This window comes from Patagioenas fasciata, chromosome 1 (genome assembly GCF_037038585.1).
Source record: "Patagioenas fasciata isolate bPatFas1 chromosome 1, bPatFas1.hap1, whole genome shotgun sequence".
Taxonomy (NCBI): Eukaryota; Metazoa; Chordata; class Aves; order Columbiformes; family Columbidae; genus Patagioenas; species Patagioenas fasciata.
Genome location: NC_092520.1, coordinates 160232945 through 160252182, shown reverse-complemented (window position 1 = coordinate 160252182; position 19238 = coordinate 160232945). Strand labels below are relative to the sequence as shown.

The 19238-nt window shown below is 38.3% G+C and overlaps 1 protein-coding gene across 2 annotated transcripts in view; it reads right to left on the bottom strand.

Annotated features, from left to right (window-relative positions):
• Positions 1 to 1476: 1476 nt before the first annotated feature.
• TRHDE (thyrotropin releasing hormone degrading enzyme) overlaps positions 1477 to 19238 on the bottom strand; it is a 218370-nt gene continuing 200608 nt past the window's right edge. For both annotated transcript variants that reach the window (XM_065844053.2, XM_071799303.1), the window contains 4 exons: positions 16744 to 16911; positions 15263 to 15403; positions 10965 to 11046; positions 1477 to 9090 (listed from right to left, as the gene is read on the bottom strand). In XM_065844053.2, coding sequence (XP_065700125.1) covers positions 8947 to 9090; positions 10965 to 11046; positions 15263 to 15403; positions 16744 to 16911 — 535 coding nt within the window. In that variant the 3' untranslated portion in view covers positions 1477 to 8946. The remainder of the gene's footprint in view (positions 9091 to 10964; positions 11047 to 15262; positions 15404 to 16743; positions 16912 to 19238) is intronic.

Below are 19238 nucleotides of genomic sequence, written 5' to 3'. Positions count from 1 at the left end.
CTCTAACTTCTCTCCCTCCTACTCCCTCCAGCTCAGCTGCAGAGCTTTCAAAGCAAATGGCTGCCTTTAAAGTTCTGCTCCTACTGAAGACACTTAGCCGAGAGCAAATAAACAGCCCTTCATTTGGTGTTGTACAAAAATGTTCAACTTGAAAGCAGCTCAGCTGCACTGAAGTGCTGCCTATTGCAGCGGCCGCACTGGGGAAGAAACAAGCACGTTCTTTTTGATGTTTGATTAGGAGATGTGCTGCCACTGGCATTTCAGAGAGAGTACCATTTCTTGCTCTTCACATCCTGTCTCTTCTCCCAGGGATGCTTCCAAGGTGGTTTTGCACTTTGTCTCAGCTCTTTCAACACTCCTGGAGAGGTGTATGTAGTAGAAAAGGGAGGTACAAGTCCCCTTTTGGGGCATTACATTCTAGTATTTCATAGTTGATCCTACATACCAGTATCCCTTCTTTATGTCAAAGCTCTCTGCTGGTCCACAAGGCACCTTCTTGGGCCTCCTGAACCCGAACTCGGGAAAAAGAGGTATGAAGGTATGCCTCCATACTCTGCTGACACATGAATGGTCAAAATTCTATCCCCAGTATAGCCCAGTGTTTAATGGTAGGGTACTATAAACATATCCATTTAGGCCCCAGCTCTGCTTACCTCTTCTCAAAGCATCAGTGCCACCTGTCGTGCTTTGCAAAATCAGGACCTTAAATATTCCCTTCAGCTTTTCAGTAGACTGAGATGTGCTGTACACATCTTTATTGTTACAGAAAAAAAAAAAAAAAAGACATTTTGGCATTGAAAGGTATATTTTGAAAAATACAGGGTTGACGCTTTCTCCCAGTGATGTCAATGTCAAAGCTCCAATTGACTCCACTGAGAACATGATTGTATCCAATGGGTAAATAATTGCACATATTTCACATCTCATTGTTACTGAAAACTGTTCTTCAAAAAAGGAAAATAATAGCCTGAATTCAAGGACTCTATTAAAAAGTCATTTGGACTGCATTCCAGTTGAAATCACTTTTACCAATGAAAAGATCTTTTTTGCTTATTCAAAATTTGCATAATTAGAAAAGCACAAAAGACAGACCTTGTTCTCTGTTGCAGTCTCAGTCTTGTTACTTTTAGAGCACTTAAGAGTACTTGCAGGCCCAAATTTTATATTTTCTGTGGATCTCTGCTCTCTACTAGTCCCAGCATTTTAATGTGTTTTGAAAAATTCCTCATGTCAAAAAATACTTTTTCTTCTGTGTTTTTCATTGTAAAACCTCAGTGTATCTGTTCAGCATTATTAAACTGTTATCTCAACTGAAATGGGAACATAATCAAAAGGCTGGGTATTATTTATCTTAGCCATGTCTTCACATCAGAAAATTAAGACAGTGATGAATTACACATTACTAGACAAAATTTTATTATCAGAGACAAAATTCAAATTATTTCTGCTTAAAATACAGAAGATAAAGTTTCTCATTAAAAAAAAAAAAATACATTTAGTCCTTAGTTAGAGTGGAATAAAAATTTTATGTTGAACAGATAGTGGTCCCATATTTATGGTGTAATTTTTAAAGGCATATCATAGAAAAACACTTTTCTGGTAAACTGCAACATAAATTCATGTATTTTATTTGGCTACTGGTTTAAATTGCTGATTTGTTCTATATTCATCAATTTACATTGTAAGAATAATACTGCTTTAATTCCCAAATCCTAGGATGCTTCAAACAATAAATGAAAAACCTTGTTAAATTCAGCATTTCTAAATATACTGAGAATCAGCTAGTATTTCCCCTCTATATGCAAAATATAAGCTTTTCTATAAAAAAGAAAACAGAGCAGTTGGCTCTATATAAACTGTGACTTTAAATTCAGCAAAACCAAATCACCATATCCTGCACCTTAAACCTGTGCAGAAACAGGCTTCAACCTAAATCACTTTCCAGAAAGACTGTTTCAGCCACATGCATGATTTGATACATTAACTTGAAGCACATGATTAATCCCAGAGATATCAGTGGGACTGCCTAAATGTCTACATACGTGGTTGAGTTGTGGCCAACACAGCCTCACATCCTGCCTGTGTTCAACGGCTTTGCTGAGTTGAAACTTTTAAGTAAGATCTTTAATACAAATAACTGATGAAAGCTTCATCAAAGAAAAATGTCCAGAATCAGAAGTTATACATGCATGTATATATGGTACATAGAGAGGAAACTGTGACATTAAGATCTATATTTCCTTTAAATGAAAACAGCATTCTGATCTCGCACACATTTGTGTGAAATAACTGGTGAACTGTATCTAAACTGAGCCAATTCCACCTCTTATTTGACAAAGAACTGAATTCCAAAGAGTACACATTTGAGAAGTGATGGAAAAATATGTTCTTCTAATTACAGTATTCAGAATTAATCTAAGGCTGAGACAGACTTAATAGAGGGACTGATCCATTATGACCAGCATTAACAGCTGCAGGACCACTTCTTTCTTCTTAACATGTCAAAAGATCTTACATGTGGAGTCTCTTGGGAAAATAATGCAATTTATTATCAAGCCTCTGTTTTCAATAGTATGAGCCATTGATGTCATTGACATGTGTGCAGTGGAACAGATCATTAATTTTCAGGGAACTGCTTTATGTTTATCTTCTGCAAAAACAGAGCAACTGAACACCTTTCAGTAAAAGATCAGGGAGCTACAATCTCTTCTTTTATAAGGCTATACGTCTCACCTACACAAAAGTCTATTGTCCCTTAAACATAAAAACAACATAGCAAAATTACATTTACACATATAATAAAGCTGTCTTTGTACACGTTAGTTATACACTAATTACAATGATGTTTCCATTAGAAACTGTCAGAAATTTTTTTCACAGAGTGTCTAAGTCCAGGGAAGTCCACCTCTGCTGAAATCTACTGTTTGCAGGAAAAAGAGAGGGTAGTAGCCACACTCTTCACAGTATTCTGCAGTTCTCCAAACATATTATAAAGCTTTATCACATTTGAACCAATCACAAAGTATTATTCTAACAAAAAGCAAAAGGAAAACAAAAAAAAATCTGTTATCCAATACATGCTACTGAAACATAGATACAAATATGTGAAACATCCTGTACACCAGCCCAGCCATCACCCCAGGGGGCTGTTTTGAAAGCAATGGGTTAGATCCTCAGCTGCAAGTCATACCAGTCACTTCAATGGATCTACCTCACCATGCACCAGCGGAGGATCTGCAGCCACACGCGTGTCATCAGTTTGGCTACAGGTCATTTTGAAATTACATAAATGAACATACTAAGTGGACCGAAACATATTGCAAAGAACCGAGACTGCATCCTGGCTCTTGGCTGGGTCTGTGGTACCAAGGCTGCCCTTATCAGGCAAATCCAAGCCTGATGTTGTCCAGGAAACGCTGGGGCAACTCTGGCTAAAGCCTCCTGGCCTATGACTGCTGGCTGCAGCACAGTCCCCTCTGCTCTCCCAATTCTGCCCATCAATATGTTCTCTGCCAACATCGCTTCGATATCCTTAGGAAACAGTGCACGCAAAGTAGGCAAGGCATTCAGAAATGCTGCTTGGCAAAGACACGCTTACTTCACTTGTTACAAATCAGCCAAATATAAATGCAAGTTTTCTGAGAAAAGGACACTGTGTCTGACCCACAGAACTTGCTCTTGCAGGTGATTCTCCATAAACACATCTCAATGAGAGCAGCTACACACTGGTTTTATAAAATCCAACCTAAAATGTGTTACTATATGGGGGTATTCTGAGGTTGAGCTACCTGCTGCTGTCAGCATAAAGACACAAGATGGAGCTAAGTTCAACCAGTTTCTTCAAAATATACTTGATTTTAAAATTCTGCTCCAACTAGGGAATGTGGCCTTAGTTTGGTGAAAAATCCTTACACATAGCAGACCCTTCTCTCCTCCTCATTGAAGACTGAATTACTCAGTCAGCATGGACTACTCACTCCAGCCTGAGTGGTTTCACTGGGTTTCAGTATTTGTTTTAAGATAGGCAGAAGGTTCCACAGTCACATGAGAAAAAAGTGGCCATTTTTTTACAGTTTTGTATACGAAAATGGAACTGTACAAACACTAGTGCCATGCAGGTTTGCACAGGTATCTGAAGTTTTCTGTGATATTAGTACAGTGCCTACTATTACTACCACTAATCCTCCCAAACCCTTTGTTAGAAAAAGGTCCATGAAACTCATGTCACATTTTCAAAATTAGCAAAAAAAACAACAAAGGAAAGGACTGTGTTCTTATGAACTAAAAAATCAAAATATTTTAGAATGTTTTTTGACCATTTGAAATGACTTCTGAAGAACCTATATTTTAATATTCTAGACCTTTACATAGATTTCAGTCAACAGTTTGGGTGATCAGAGCTCAGGGATTTAGTTTTTTCTGTTCAGTGCTGGCTCACTTAGCTGCCTACACACACAAGGCAATAACACCACTCTGAAGACCAACTGCAACCCATAACAGGCCAAGGGACCTTCTGTTCCTCCTGTCTAGCTGAGAGAAATTTGGATAGAACCTCTCTGCACTTCAGTGGTTCCCAGCTGTCTCCCTGACCTGGGTGGGCTGGCAGCAGTGGCAGATGATGCGGGCAGCAGTTTTCGGACTGCTCCATCCAACACTGGGCAAACAGTCTCTACACGGACTGCTCAGAAGGAAGATTGTCCTTTTACTTCTTCATGCTCACACTGACACTGTGGCTATAAACCCCGCTTTGAACAGGGAGCCTGATATGGTGAGTAACTGTAACAGAAGTGGAGGTAAGTTAATTATATATGTAAACAGTTTTCAAAACCACATCACTTTTCCTCAAAGAGAAAGTCGCACTTTTGACTACAAGTCTTTCTTCATCGACTTCAGTATTGGCTTTGATCATGTGGAAAGCCAAAACTTTTATATGCAGGTATCTAAACAAAGGCACCCTCATCTGCAAACATATTCTTCACTTGATTCTGTGCAAATTTTCAGACTTACTGACATTTTATGTGAAAATTATCTGTACAAAGGATTTTTCACATGAATATAGATATCTAATTTTCTTTTATATTCTTTACTACTAAGGATTTAATTGTATGTTTCAGGATCTTTGCTGTGAAAGTACCCTTCTGCATCAGTGGAGATATTTCCTTTGACACTCCAAAGCTCAGTGAAATACTCACAACAGCCCAAAAGCTACACAAAATTCATCTTCCGTTTCCAATATAGTAGCTGAATTCTTGCTATATTCACTGAAAAGATCATCAAAGGTCACAAATTTGGATGTACTTAAGGACATATGAAGGTTTTTTTCATCAAAATCAATGTCCAAGCACTCCCATTAATAGCAGAAGTGACACTTCATTTCAGAAGAATGTTTTCACATTGTTCTGCCCTAGTCACAATCTGTAGATACTATAATTTTCACAGCTATTAGAAATGGATACATGAACAGTTCTACCAACTACAAAGTAACAGGCAGAGATTTTTGTAGTGGGCAATGTTATAAAAATGAAACAGGCATTTTTACAATAGGTATATTGTTATGTTGGCATAAAATAATGTCTATTCATATGATCTAGTAAGCCATATTAATTAATAACTGCAAAGGATCCTGAGTCATACAAAGGCTGAGTAGAGATATAGGCTTCATCAAATCTCTATAAAATGACTCCCAGAGCCTGGGTGAGGTCCATGTCCACACTGGATTCACATTCTGCAACATCTCCTCTCACTAGAAAGAAGAAAATAAAATCCTGGATTTAAAAATGCTGAAAATTTTGGAGTATTTGGCTTCCTAATCACAATCCAAATTATAAAAATGGGGCTCAGCTTTAGATAAGCACAAAGGAAGGAAAGGACTGGCAAAGGAGAAAGAAAATCAATAAGATAAATAGATTTTTCTAAGCAGACTGTATTAAGAGTTATTCAGGACGTATCAACTTCTCTTTAACACCCAGCTGTGTGGAATTTCTTATCAAAAAAAGTTTCTAAAGACATATAATTAAATGTAAGTGGGTTGAATACTGTAGAAAACAGCTATAGTTTTGTTGGATTTAGTCCATTTAAATTTAATCCTGATGTGGTGTGAAATAGCCAAATACAAATTATAAAAAATAAAATAATAGGGAACTATAATGGAAAGACCAGCTCAGCCTTAGCTACAGCAGTAATACCAACATTACTAGAATACAATTATAAGCAATACATCAACAGGTATGCATAACAGATACAGTTAGGGCTTGATATCTGTGGTAGACCAGTTGCTCAAGGCCACTAAAATAATAATTTACATCCAACACCAGCTAAATGTGCAAGAACTTCAATTCAAATGAGCAACAGTGGAAATTCCTGTGCACTGTGCAAAATATACAGATTGAAATAAACTTTCAACTTTGGAACATACAGTTAGTCTGTACTTTATCAGCGGAAAGATCAGAATCTTCTGTGGAGGTATGTGGTTTAATCCACAGTGCTGAAAAAGAGAAGTCATTAAAAACAATCTTAAATAAAATTGCAAAGGGACAGATCATTACGCACACTTCTCTGAAATCCTCAAAGCAATTCACATTTGAGGGCTTGGTTTTCTTCACACTCTTTGGATATCTCCATTTTGGCCTTCATTACAGGGTAGAGGATATATGAAATAATATTTGGCTTGCTTTTTTATTATAACAAATCTGCGTGTGATTTCATTCAGTATAAATTAAAAATGTGACGCTACATACTGGCATTGAGGTTGAGTTTGGTCAACCACGTAAAATAACACTTTGCACTTTTAAATGCCTTTCCTCAGAGGATATTCAAGTGCTTTGCTAACATTAGTCAAGCCTCACAACACCCCTGTGAGGTAGGTAAAACACATAGGAGGAGGAGGATTTCACTCAACTTGGACACAATAATGTCTCTGGGCATTAGGTTCACTACCATTGCAACATAGCACAAAGGTTTAGGGCTTACCATAAGGCAAAGAGTTAACAGTACAAGAGCACAGGATTCCCTCTTCTTTTGGTTATATGTGATCAAGCTAGCATGTGTGCTGCACAGCACCAAACATTGGATCAAATGCCCACACAAAGATTTCATGCACCCAATTCACAATCACCACCCTCTGCAAAGTAAAAGACACAAAATGACAGGCTCAGGCTGGGTACAACAGCTTAGTTATGGGATGTGTCTACCAGTTCTTGAGAGCCCAGAAAACAATACCGTCTCCACACAATTCTTATAGCATCTGAAGATGCTCAAGTTTGGGTTTTTTTGAACTAACATTTCAATTCACAATTTACTAGGGATAAGCAACTGCAACCATGAAGCATGTTGGTAACTTCCACACTGTAAAGGAAACAACCAGATAAAATGGTTCTTCCCTGCCTTGGCATGTCCACATGTTCCCAATGTACAGGGCCACAATGTGGTCAGATGGTTGTGACAGGTTGGGATGGGATAAAGGAACGGTCATACATGTACATTCCTCCTCTGAAACTGCTGAAATCTCCCTGTAGTTTTGTGGGGTTTTTTTCTCCACAGCATAGAAATGGGAGAGTATTTGTCCCCCATCAGTTTTATCCTCAAGACTTAGCACAATGGTGCTGACAGTCATTACAGAAGTAGCAGATCCACTGTATCACTGATCTTTCAGTTTGACGATTGAGAAAAAAGAAACTAACTAAGGAAGTGTCATTTATCTAGAACAAATTAAGTGAAACACAAAGAAACAGAAAGAAAACAGTATTTTCAGTATTAGCCACTACAAATAAACACACACACACAGACACTCTCTTTCTCCATATTTCACTTTTCTAAGTTAGCTTAACTGTTGCATCTCATATTTGGCCCCCAGAGATTATCTGACTTGTCCGTCACAAAATATCATTACAGAAGCTGGTCTACCACATGCAAGACAACCCTCTTGGGTAATTTTATGTCTTTACATGCAAGATATTCACCTTTTTTGCTAATTTCCATTTAGATATTATGTTTATCTATAATATTTTTTGCACTATAAGCTGAATAACTTACTGCTGCACAGGTTGGGTGACCCATCATGGATACTACTGCCTTGTAAAACGGATGAGAAGATGTGGTTCTGTGCAATCAGTGCAGAGCTCCCCTCCAACACTGCATACGTTCACAGCTAAAACTACACTGTTCCACTGATCAGCAGTGAATAAATCCGTATAATTACACTGAATGGATAATGTCCTTTTCTCTCATTCTCGTTTTCTCTCTCTCACTCCCCTTTTCTCTCTCTCCTCTCTCTCTGTATGCCACTTATTTAAATATGAGAATACAGAATCTGCAGATGCAACAACTTGCAACTCAAAAAAATGATCTGGCATCTTTGTAATCATTAAGAGACAATCTGAGTGATAGACTAATTGGCAGCTAGTGGGAAAGGTGACTTTACATCTCATACTGCCCCAAGTTGGAAGTCTTCTGCATTTCCTTTTCCTTCTTTTGCTCATTGCAACACTGATTGTCATAGATAGTCTTTGTGCTTTGTATAATGCCCACCTTTGATGCAACTGAATTCACATACAAAATGTGGTTGTTATACATAAGCATGCTAGGATACAGGCAGGGAGGGTACAAGCATGCACAAAATAGTCTCTGAAGGTTTTTTTTCGTTTCTCTTCAACATTTACATGCACCACTTAATATCATGTTTGATTGTGTACATTGAGGACTGGATTTCACAAGCATTCATGATCTCTTCTGAAAAGCTTCTTGACAATTTCACAAGAGCCCAGTGTAAAAAATATCCCACAATAAAAAAATGAAACCAAAAAAAAGGAAAAACCCCCTTCTTCCTGCAATCTGATCTTGTCTTCATCAATCTGATCTTGTCTTAATGATTTTAATGTTGAACTCTTTTAAAATGTCTCCTCTTCCTCTTGCAGAGCTTCATGTTACATGGTTGGCTGGAAAGACAGATCAGTGTGTCAAGGATTTTCTTAGCCACTGGAATAGTTCTTCCTTATAAAGCCTTTGCCACCGCACATTGGCTTCCACTGTTTCCACGGCACGGGAGAAAGAGGCAGCAGCTCCCCCTTCGTAAGTCTTTATGAAGTTCTTTAGCTGGAAATACAAGGTAAAAGGTTAAATTTGCAGGAACTAAATGAAGTAAATTTTTCCAGTGCACACAAACAAGTCAGGCAGTTAGGGGCAACCTCCACGATCACTGTTGAAATAAATGTAGTGGCGTGTAGAAAGTTTTAATAGGAAATGTAATAAGACAGGAGACTGTCAATTATATGTGATGCAATTGCTTTACATTGCAGTGGAAGATATTGACGTGTCAGTGCTGGATCCCATTAACATAATTTCCTCCTTCTCTCCTGCATCAAATAGCTGGGCTGCTCTAAACTTTTATTTCTACCTAAGAAACCAAACTGGGAGCACTGAAAATGCTTCTAATTTGGGTTTATATGCAAGTATCTGCAGAAGGTAGCCCTGATGCCCTTTTGTTTTATCAATATTCATAGCAAATTTATTTTATTTTGATTTGCAGAACACTTTTGATGATGTAATACAGTTTGGGTTTTCTTAGAAAAGAAAGGGATGGCTTCAGTATGAAGAGAATGGCAAAATAGCAAGTGGGCACTCATTTGACGATCTTTGAATGCCTCAAACAGATTCCTTCCATTATGAGAAATCTTTGATCTTTTCTCAGCAGAATGAAAAGGCCCCTGCTCTGTTCTTCCAAATACTCAAGTTATAGCACTGTTACCTGGATTATTATAGCTGATGACACTGATTTGCTTTGAATTACTGTTCTTTTTAAATGAGAACTGCAAGGGTGATCTGCTCAGTATGTTGCAGATTATGTCAACTTGCCTAAAATTAGGTGGGTTTAGCCACACTTAGTCATAACTAGTTAACTTTTGCTTCTTGGTGACAGCAAATTCACCTTGTTTATTTAAATCTAACTTCCAACAGGATCGCTTTTTACATGGGCTTCAAACTGTAAAGGCTGATCCTGTGGCTGTCTCATTCCCATCATAGTTAAAAGCATGGGAGGGACCTGGAAACTATCAAAATCAGACTTTATCTGATCTCTGTACTTTTTATACCAAAATATTTACAAGGCCAGTTTCTTTTAGATGTATGAACAGTCAGCCCACCAATACTATCATGGAGGTAGAAACTAAGAGTACAGAGAGCTTTCTTGAGCAGGGTTAGATACGCAAATCTGGCCAGCACTGCCCTTCCCATCTGGGTAGATTTGAGAAAACCAGCTGCAGCTCTTCCTTAGATTCCTGAGGCCACTAGACTTCAGTGCAGACAAATGGTTGGACAGAAAATACCATAGCACAATCAGAGTTCAATTAATGGCGATTATGCTGCAGAAGAATAATTTGATCCATTTGCAGTAATGTCAAGCAGCTGCTAAGCCAAGCATAACACAACCACACAACTACCTCAGTCAGGGCAGGTGTTAAGTTAAAATGAGGAATCTTTGCAATCTAAATAAGAAGCACTTAGCATTTAGAACAAATTATTGTGGTGTCATTTGGACAGAATATAAGGTTAACAGCTTTTCTCACATGGAAATACTGTACGCAAAAGAAAAACAGAGAAGGCACTGACAGCTTCTACTTTCAACACTGGGCTTTTCTATGGCTGTCCTCTGCAGCATAAACTAACATGGATAGAAACCTCTCATGTTTAGTTTCTAAACCAATAGTCAAGAGACAAAAAACAAACCTACATACGCAGTCAAGCACAGAGAAGTTCCTGCACTTCCCACCTCCTGACACCACCTCTACGCACTGAGGTGCCTTTGCAACCTCCTCCTCATTTTTGTGTCACCCAGATGCAGCATGGGTCTGTGACTCCAACTGAGCAATCAGACTTCCCAGATCCCGGATAAAAGACACTTTTTTCCTCCTGCTCTGCTCTCCGCTTAGAAAAGATACAGCCTCACATGCTGAGACTAATTTAAAAATTACCTCTCTCAGTTCCTCTTCGGTATTGAGGAATTCTGTGACCCCACTGATAAGCTTTGAATTCATAAATAAGGCTTCTCCGTACCTGCAAGGGCAAAAAGAAGATGCACAGAGAGTTAGTACAAGTGCTAGGCCAGTTGAAAATTAGAAAGCAGTCTTCTGTAAGCTAGGGAGAAGACATGGGACCGATTCTGAGGAATCCAAGAGAATAGCACTGGAACCAGACACTGGACTGAGACCTTCTTCTAGGCTGAGCTTTTGGTAGTTGCCTTTTAGTCAGACGCTACTAAGCAGAATGGGCTTAACCACAGCTGTACATGAGAGGTCCAGAGGATGAGAGGACCAAACCACAACACCACCTCACGCTTAACGATACAGCTTTCCATGTAATGACACCAAGCAGCTCAAAATACAGGCACCAAAGAAAGAGCAGAGCAGCAACTATGGAGAAGTATTCTGAGGAACTCTTCTAGCTGTACCATTAAAATAGACTCTTTGAAGTGCTGCAGCCTTCTTTGCATTTTGTATTCATCCACCTCATCTACATTACAAACAGCCTCACGATAAGTGAACTGAATCAAATGTTCTTGTTCCAGTACCTGATAATTAAAATAAATAATACTGATAGAAAATAATACTGCTAAAATAATCCCCTGGGCCATGATGTAGCATCTTCAAAGAAACAACCTGGAATGAAAATGTGAAAGCACGGGCAAGGAATATTCAGCAGCAGAGAGCAATGACCTTCTGCAGGTAGTTGCTTTGAAACTGGTCATTCAAATCCTGCTGTTCCACTTGCTTTTCCACAAGTTTTTTTCAGTCCCCCAAGTACAGCATCTACGTCACTTATACAATTAACCAAACTACTCCTGAAGTTTTGCATTCCATGTTCAAATAGTTTGAGGGGTTTTTTTTCTTTTTTTTTTTTTTCCCCAAAGTCTCTAGCATGAAGAATATAATTCCACAGGAAACGAAAAGTAATGCTTTTGTTCAAGTGAGATGTCATTCAGCATACGAAAAAGGCACTTGACAAATAGGTATCCTTATCTTTATCTGCACATAGGTCTAAAGCAGTATCTAGCTAATCTGAACATGACTGTTTTTAAGATAGGGAATCCAGCTCTCCTGTCAGACATGTGTAAGTAATACTAATAGACTTCGCTGCAATTAAGTTTATCTGGGGGAACAATTCAGTTCATACCCTGCTTTTACAAGCTGATTTAGAAGAAGAATTCAAAATTCAAAGTGAAATGAACTAGCACAGTCACAGCTTTCTGTTCTGCTTCTATTAATCCTAAATTAATTACCCTTAAATGCTTAGGTACTGGTAAGGCACAGTCCTTTCAAAAGGGAGAAGGCAAGAGAAAGGGAGAGGGATAGAAAGAGGGAGTGGGTGGAGAACTGGGTTTTCTTTGAGAAGGTTCTGTCTTAGAGAAGGTGTACACTGTGTTGTGTTGCTACCTTGAGCTTGTGTGAGGGGAAACACAGTTACAGATATCAAAAGCCCTACTCCCTGGCCACTAATAACTGAATTATTCATGGATATTTCAGCAAGTACATCTCTTTTCCTAAAACTTCAGTCACACTGACATATACAGAAATTCAGAGGCAAACACCTCCTATGGGAAGTATGGATTTCATGGTCCTTTAAGCACGTTTAGGCTTTCTAACAAAGCCCTTTATTATTACAGTCTCATCTTAGCCTCATAATTGACTGCCTGGAAAACTGGAAGCTCCTCTTGATGGGGTCTTTTGACAAGGTTACCAATCCACTTTACAGAAGCAACCTCATAAGAACAGCTGCAGGGATTTTATTTTTCTTGTAGTCTGTACTGTTGAGTGCAAACAAGAAGCAGCAGAATTCCTTCCATTGAAAATTATGCCTTCCTGAATACCTGTGCTGATTACTGCCCATTATGCATACTTGATAAAAATTCAGCCACTAACAGCAATTTCAAAATGGGCCCTGCTGCAAAAATTCTAGAAAAGCCACCTCCCAAAATAGTATTTTGCAGGTGTGAAACATAAGAATAAATAGAAAAAGTGTGTTGTCTTGCAAGTGTCCGTCTTCCCACCTTTCACAGGAAAGACAACAGCATTGCAGAGCCAGGACCTTAAATTCCTGAGCTCCCTGGAAACATCCTGGATTCCTGGGATCTCCACCTGCTCCTTCTGGGGACATGAATCTCTAGGGCCTCACATTGGTACAGGTTTTGCACTTGTGCGAACTCATCTTTAGAGGCAGCATAGTCCATTTACTTTGGACAGATATAAATGGTTTCCCAAATACTGTTAAATTCCCAAATGCTGACAAATGATTCAGCACTTGAGAATGAAGGAATTCTTCTAGGCAGCTCTTGGATTATATTTCCACACACAGACACACACATGTGCATACACATTGAAAATTAGTCAGGAGTGAAGGTAGTGCATGCTCAGGTAACAGGAATTTAAGTAGAGTATTTTCACGTATCTTTTTCAGAATTTTAGCAGTCTTAGTCACATGGATTTCTTCCAAAAGACCTCTTAGGCACCTAAATTTCTAAGTCACCTTTGTAAATGGGATATGAGTGATTTCGAAGACTTTTTACACTATCAATATCTTCTGGACAATGTCAATACAAGCATACTGTAAAAATCTAATGGAATAACAATATTTTGTTGGCATTCTAACTTTTTGACATGCTGTGTTTTAAAGTCTGAAGAAACAGTGTTATAGTATAATTTAATCACCCTCAGCTATTTCATATTACTATCTCAAATGTCAACACCTTTTATAATAAATCTAATAGAAAATACCATTGAGATATCTCTTTATTAAATTAATGTTTCATGCAAAGTATTTTAATTTTAAATAAAATTAAATAATAAATTATAATTGCAGAAAAATGTGCCTTGGGACAGAGTACACTTGAACTATAATTCCGCAATAAAACTTGTATTTAAAAAATGTACTAGTGTGGCAAGCTCAAATCAGAAGCCTAGTTTTGCATTCTATCATGTCGGTCTTTCACTGAATATTAAGGTTCAAGGTGTTAGACTAATTCCACCCTCTCAAAGTCTCTCTTAAAAGGTTTTAATCTATAATTACAAAGTTATTTTGAATATAGATCACATACGCATAGGTTGCATGAGTTATTTCATTCAACTGCATTTAATCTTTTGGTGTTTGATAAAAACTCAACTGGATGTCCCTTTCCGAAAAATCCAACTTCTATAATACTTTCGGTGGCTCTGGCTTTTGTTTGGAGATCAAGCTGTCTGTAAATAACATAAAGTTAGTGCTGGGCAAAGAGACAGACTCTCTGGTGTTTTCTCATTAAAAAAGGACAATAACAGGTTTCTCACAAAGTCTTGCTGGTTATTAGGAACTCGGATAACACAGTGACGCATTCCAAGCAAATGAGATAAATAAAATTCAAATTTTAAGTGAAGTTAAGCTATTTAAAATTACCCCCCCCCCAAAAAATGGCACGTGGGAGTGGTCTGGCATGGGGTGTCTGAAGTTCTTGGACACCTGCCTTTAAGAACTTGCATTTCATATGCATTGTGGTCCCTTCTAATCTGTCAGTATCAGATGAGCTGCTGTGAAATCTTTCAGATCCTCAGGCTGTCCCTAAAGATGTAAATAAATTTCTCACTCCTTGAATTAATATCAAAATCTTCATCAAAAAGGATTTTAAAATGTTGACTGGGCTTCTGAATAGGAGCATGTAGCACTTGTTCAAAGAGAAAGAGAAGTAGATATAAGGAACAACCCTGTCTTCTTCCTGTTCATCTATATCTAATTCAAAATGTTGTTCCTCTATTACTTGTAACTCACCTGAAACACAGAGTGGAAGGAAAGGGGATGACACTCTATTAGCATCCTTTTGAAAACGGAAATGTTTCAAAAAAGGGTTTGGTGTGTTTTTCCACAGTGGAAATAATGTTCTTGAAAAGATAATTTCTCAGCAAACTTCCTTTGGGAACTGCTGCTTTTTTATCTATGTAAAAGTAGAACTGCAGCACTTGACATATAGACAGAATTCATTATCATAAGTGCAGACACAATACAGTAATAGATATATATACAGATGATCGCTAAGAGATAAATGTTTCTATGCATGTGTGTGATAATCCATGAATAAATGCATTTATGACTCATATGTATATATTTCATATTTATAGACATCTCTATTTATGGATTAAAAGATAATGGACTAGATTCAAAAACTTAAATGAATGCATACATCTACAATGCTTATATGAATTACAGCAAAATAAGAATATGAAAATAAATTTGGACTTTTTATATTTACCTAGCATTTAATATTTTCCATTTTTCTCTGAAAAACTTCCAAGCAAGATCCCTTCCATGTGGATTTCGAGCTACGTGGATTATCACATCAATAGCATCCTGATCCAGGACAACTTCTGAGTTGAGAGACAAATTCAGAAGTCTATTGGGAAAAACAAGAAAAAATCCTATTTAGTTTCACCAACACATAGTCTAAAACCAGCACATTAGAAAAGTCTCAGGAAAAAAAAAAAAAGAGGGGGGGGAATTTAATGAAATATAACAAGGGAAAGTGTAGAGTATGGCATCTGAGCAGGAACAATCCCAGGTTACAGTATAAGATGGGGAATGACCTATTAGAGAGCAGTGTAGGGGAAAGGGACCTGGGGTCCTGGTGGACAGCAGGATGACCATGAGCCAGCACTGTGCCCTTGTGGCCAGGAAGGCCAATGGCATCCTGGAGTGTATTAGAAGCGGGTGGTTAGTAGGTCAAGAGAGGTTCTCCTTCCCCTCTACTCTGCCCTGGTGAGACCACATCTGGAATATTGTGTCCAGTTCTGGGCCCCTCAGTTCAAGACAGACAGGGAACTGTTGGAGAGAGGTCCAGCGCAGGGCAACAAAGATGATTAAGGGAGTGGAGCATCTCCCTTATGAGGAAAGGCTGAGGGAGCTGGATCTCTTTAGCTTGGAGGAGACTGAGGGGTGACCTTATTAATGTTTACAAATGGTATAAAGGGTGAGTGTCACGAGGATGGAGCCAGGTTCTTCTCAGTGACAACCAATGGTAGGACAAGGGGTAATGGGTTCAAACAGGAACACAAGAAGTTCCACTTAAATTTGAGAAGAAACTTCTTCTCAGTAAGGGTAACAGAACACTGGAACAAGTTGCTCAGGGGGGCTGTGGGGTCTCCTTCTCTGGAGACATTCAAAACCCGCCTGGACACCTTCTTGTGTAGTCTCATCTAGGTGTTCCTGCTCTGGCAGGGGGATTGGACTAGATGATCTTTCAAGGTCCCTTCCAATCCCTAACATTCTGTGATTCTGTGATTCTGTGATTCTGTAACACTGTCAAATGGTTTGTTTAAGTCTTCAAGTGAGTTTACTGGTTTATTTCTATTATTCCAAAGACCAGACACACGGACACATTTATGACTCAGAAAAATCTTGATGTAAAAGGATTTCACTAAAGCTGAGTGGAACTTTACATGTGCATTTTTATGAAATCGGTAAGATCAGACAGGTCAATACATTCAAATTAAGGATATGTTAACAAAAAATAACATCAATTATTATAGGATTTCAAACATTTCCAACGAACACAGGAAAATTTGCAGGTCAAAAGACATACTATGTGTCAATTTTCATAAGCATTATTGCAAAAAAACATAACACAGTTTAAACAAAGTGAAGTTCTTTCATTTATTCCAAAACTCAAATGATAATCCATAAATGTTGAAGTGACTACTGGTAGCAGTCAGATAGATATATTTAATATTTTTGTACCTGTTGAGCAAGTTTCTGTCATCACTGCAAGTTAAGGCTTCTAATAATATTTTCTTCTCAGACACTGCTGTGGTAGAATGAAATTTCATCCAAATGAACTCCCAGACATCTTCATCCATCAGTGAAACTCCTGTACAGTAGACAATGTCTCTCACATTGAGTGGGATTCTGCGAAAGAAATCAGTAATAGCATTGTTGTAAAGAAGCAGTCTTCTGATACTGGAAACAAAGGAGGAACATCACTACATTGATGAGACTCCAAAATTAAAGTGCAACAGTAATCTTTCTTCGGAAAAGTACATTTGCATCTCGTTAGTGCCACCAAAATCTTCCAGGACATCCTAATGGATTTTCTAATGAGTAACACATGCTTGCCATTCTTTTCATAACACCGTCACATTGTCAGGAGCCTATAAATTATGGTCATCCAGCTCATCAGCACATAATTTGCCACATAACCTGCAGGACAGGTAACATAAGCTTTCCAAATTAGCACAGGATCTTATCACTCTGTTGCTGGGCTCTGAGCCAAATCTCCTCTTCTTGTCCTTAGTACTCAGATTTTAGAATGAGAGCTTGTCAACCAGAAACTTCTATTGCTTGCGCTGTGAAGTGTTCCATCTTCATATAGTAACATACAAGTAAAGAAGGATGTGCTGAGATTATGCTACTTAAAAATGGTGTCTTCAGGAGTGAAGAAAATAGAAAGATCTGTTTATTTTTTCAGCATATGAATAAAAGTACAAAACCAGCTATGCCATACAATAGTTGTGAACTGTGATTGTATATAAACTCAGATTACGGTTAAATGAAAGTTTTTTGATGCCAGCTTCAGACCTAGTATAGGATGTGCATATGTACCATTTTCTTCTAAAAAGATCTAAGCTGGGTTTTAATTCTCTACCCTGCTTACATTTCCTATACAAGCAAAGAAGCTGAAACATTTGTGAGCTAAAGGGCATTCCTGCAGACAAAGATAGATGTTTTTCAGAGGAATACATTTCTGATTTGCAGGATTGCCCTTTTTTTGTTGGTGAAAATTATACCGAAACACAATTTACCAGTTGGGCTGTAACACCCCCAGAACTTCCTATGCCAAGACCTTACTGTTTCGGCAGTAGTACAGTGGGACAAAGAATGAAATGGCCTTTGTAAAATTTATATAGAGTCAACATTGAAAGAAAAGGTTACATCGTGACTTTATTCTAAGACTTGTACCAAAGTCTTATACCATAGACAATGTTATCCCAGTCTAGAACCAAACAGGTTCTTTTCATCTCATCTTTTCATTCTCCAGGAAAAAAATCTTCCTTCCACTGAATTTGTCTATTGTCAGGCTCAGTGCTGAATGTTTTTGTAAGAAAATCATCTAATTTCTTCGGCCATGTCTGAATCCCTGAAAATGAAACCAGTGTGGCTTTTCAGCATTTCAAAGTTTTGGTTCCTCTTCAGTACTTCAGAAACCATACATTCATCTCTGTGAAGAGTTAGAAACTCTTGTTGCCTCTATGAGGTTAGCTGGTCCCAACAGCTGTGATGGTTTCTTGAGAAAAAGAATGAAAGGAATAAGTAGCTAAATTAAAGAAAAACTGGGGGAAAAGTGCACTACTCCTCCTACCAACTCAAGAACTTTGAGGAATTAATGCCTACTCTTTTCTGAGTAGTAAAAAAGCCTTGAGGTTGAAGCTTTATTCGTGTTCTCTGGTGAGTGTTGCCATCAGCTCAGAAGGTGTATCTGCAGGTTTAGAGGCAGACAGTCACATTAATTTTGCTTTTGCTGAGCTGACATGGCTCAGAATACCACTTCTGCTTGGAGAATTTTTAGCAGAGTCCCATGCTAACAGACCCACAAAGGGTTGTCTTGACTAAAGCTGAGGTATTTCACATTTGATGCAGAGAAACCAGACATATATTCAGGAGTAAACTCTCCAAAGCAAAACCGAAAGTGTAGGCAAGAGAAATGTAATCCATCTTAAGGCTGCTAGGAATATGAAACTTTTAACTATGTGCAGTAAACACCAGCAATATTGCCTCCTAAAGCAAAATCAGAGGTTCAATGTCTCATCTCTGCCCTGAACTCCTTCCTTCTAACCAGGGAAGATTGGTGAGACAGTGCAGATCTTGGCATGGTTCAAGGTCTTATTGTTTCTCTTCCTCCCACCACCAAATCACTGCATGTGAATATGCCTGTCCTGAATCAGCATTGCTATGGCTATGACCACGTAGCTCAAGCAATTCCTGCATGTCACCAACACATAGATGCAGGGTTCACAGTTCTTCCCCCTTGATGCTTCCTACTGCCTTTCTTTTTTTTTTCCTTTCAGCATTCAAATGTCCTAAAAAGCTTGGTTTGCACTGAAAAAAAATTAGTAACTTTCTTCAGAGTTACCCAGGATTAGTAGGTTTTGGTTTAAATATGGTCTACGCAACTGCTTCTGTTGTGCCTATAGAACTGCTATGCCCTGACCAAGGAAAACAGAAGATGCTTAAAGCTG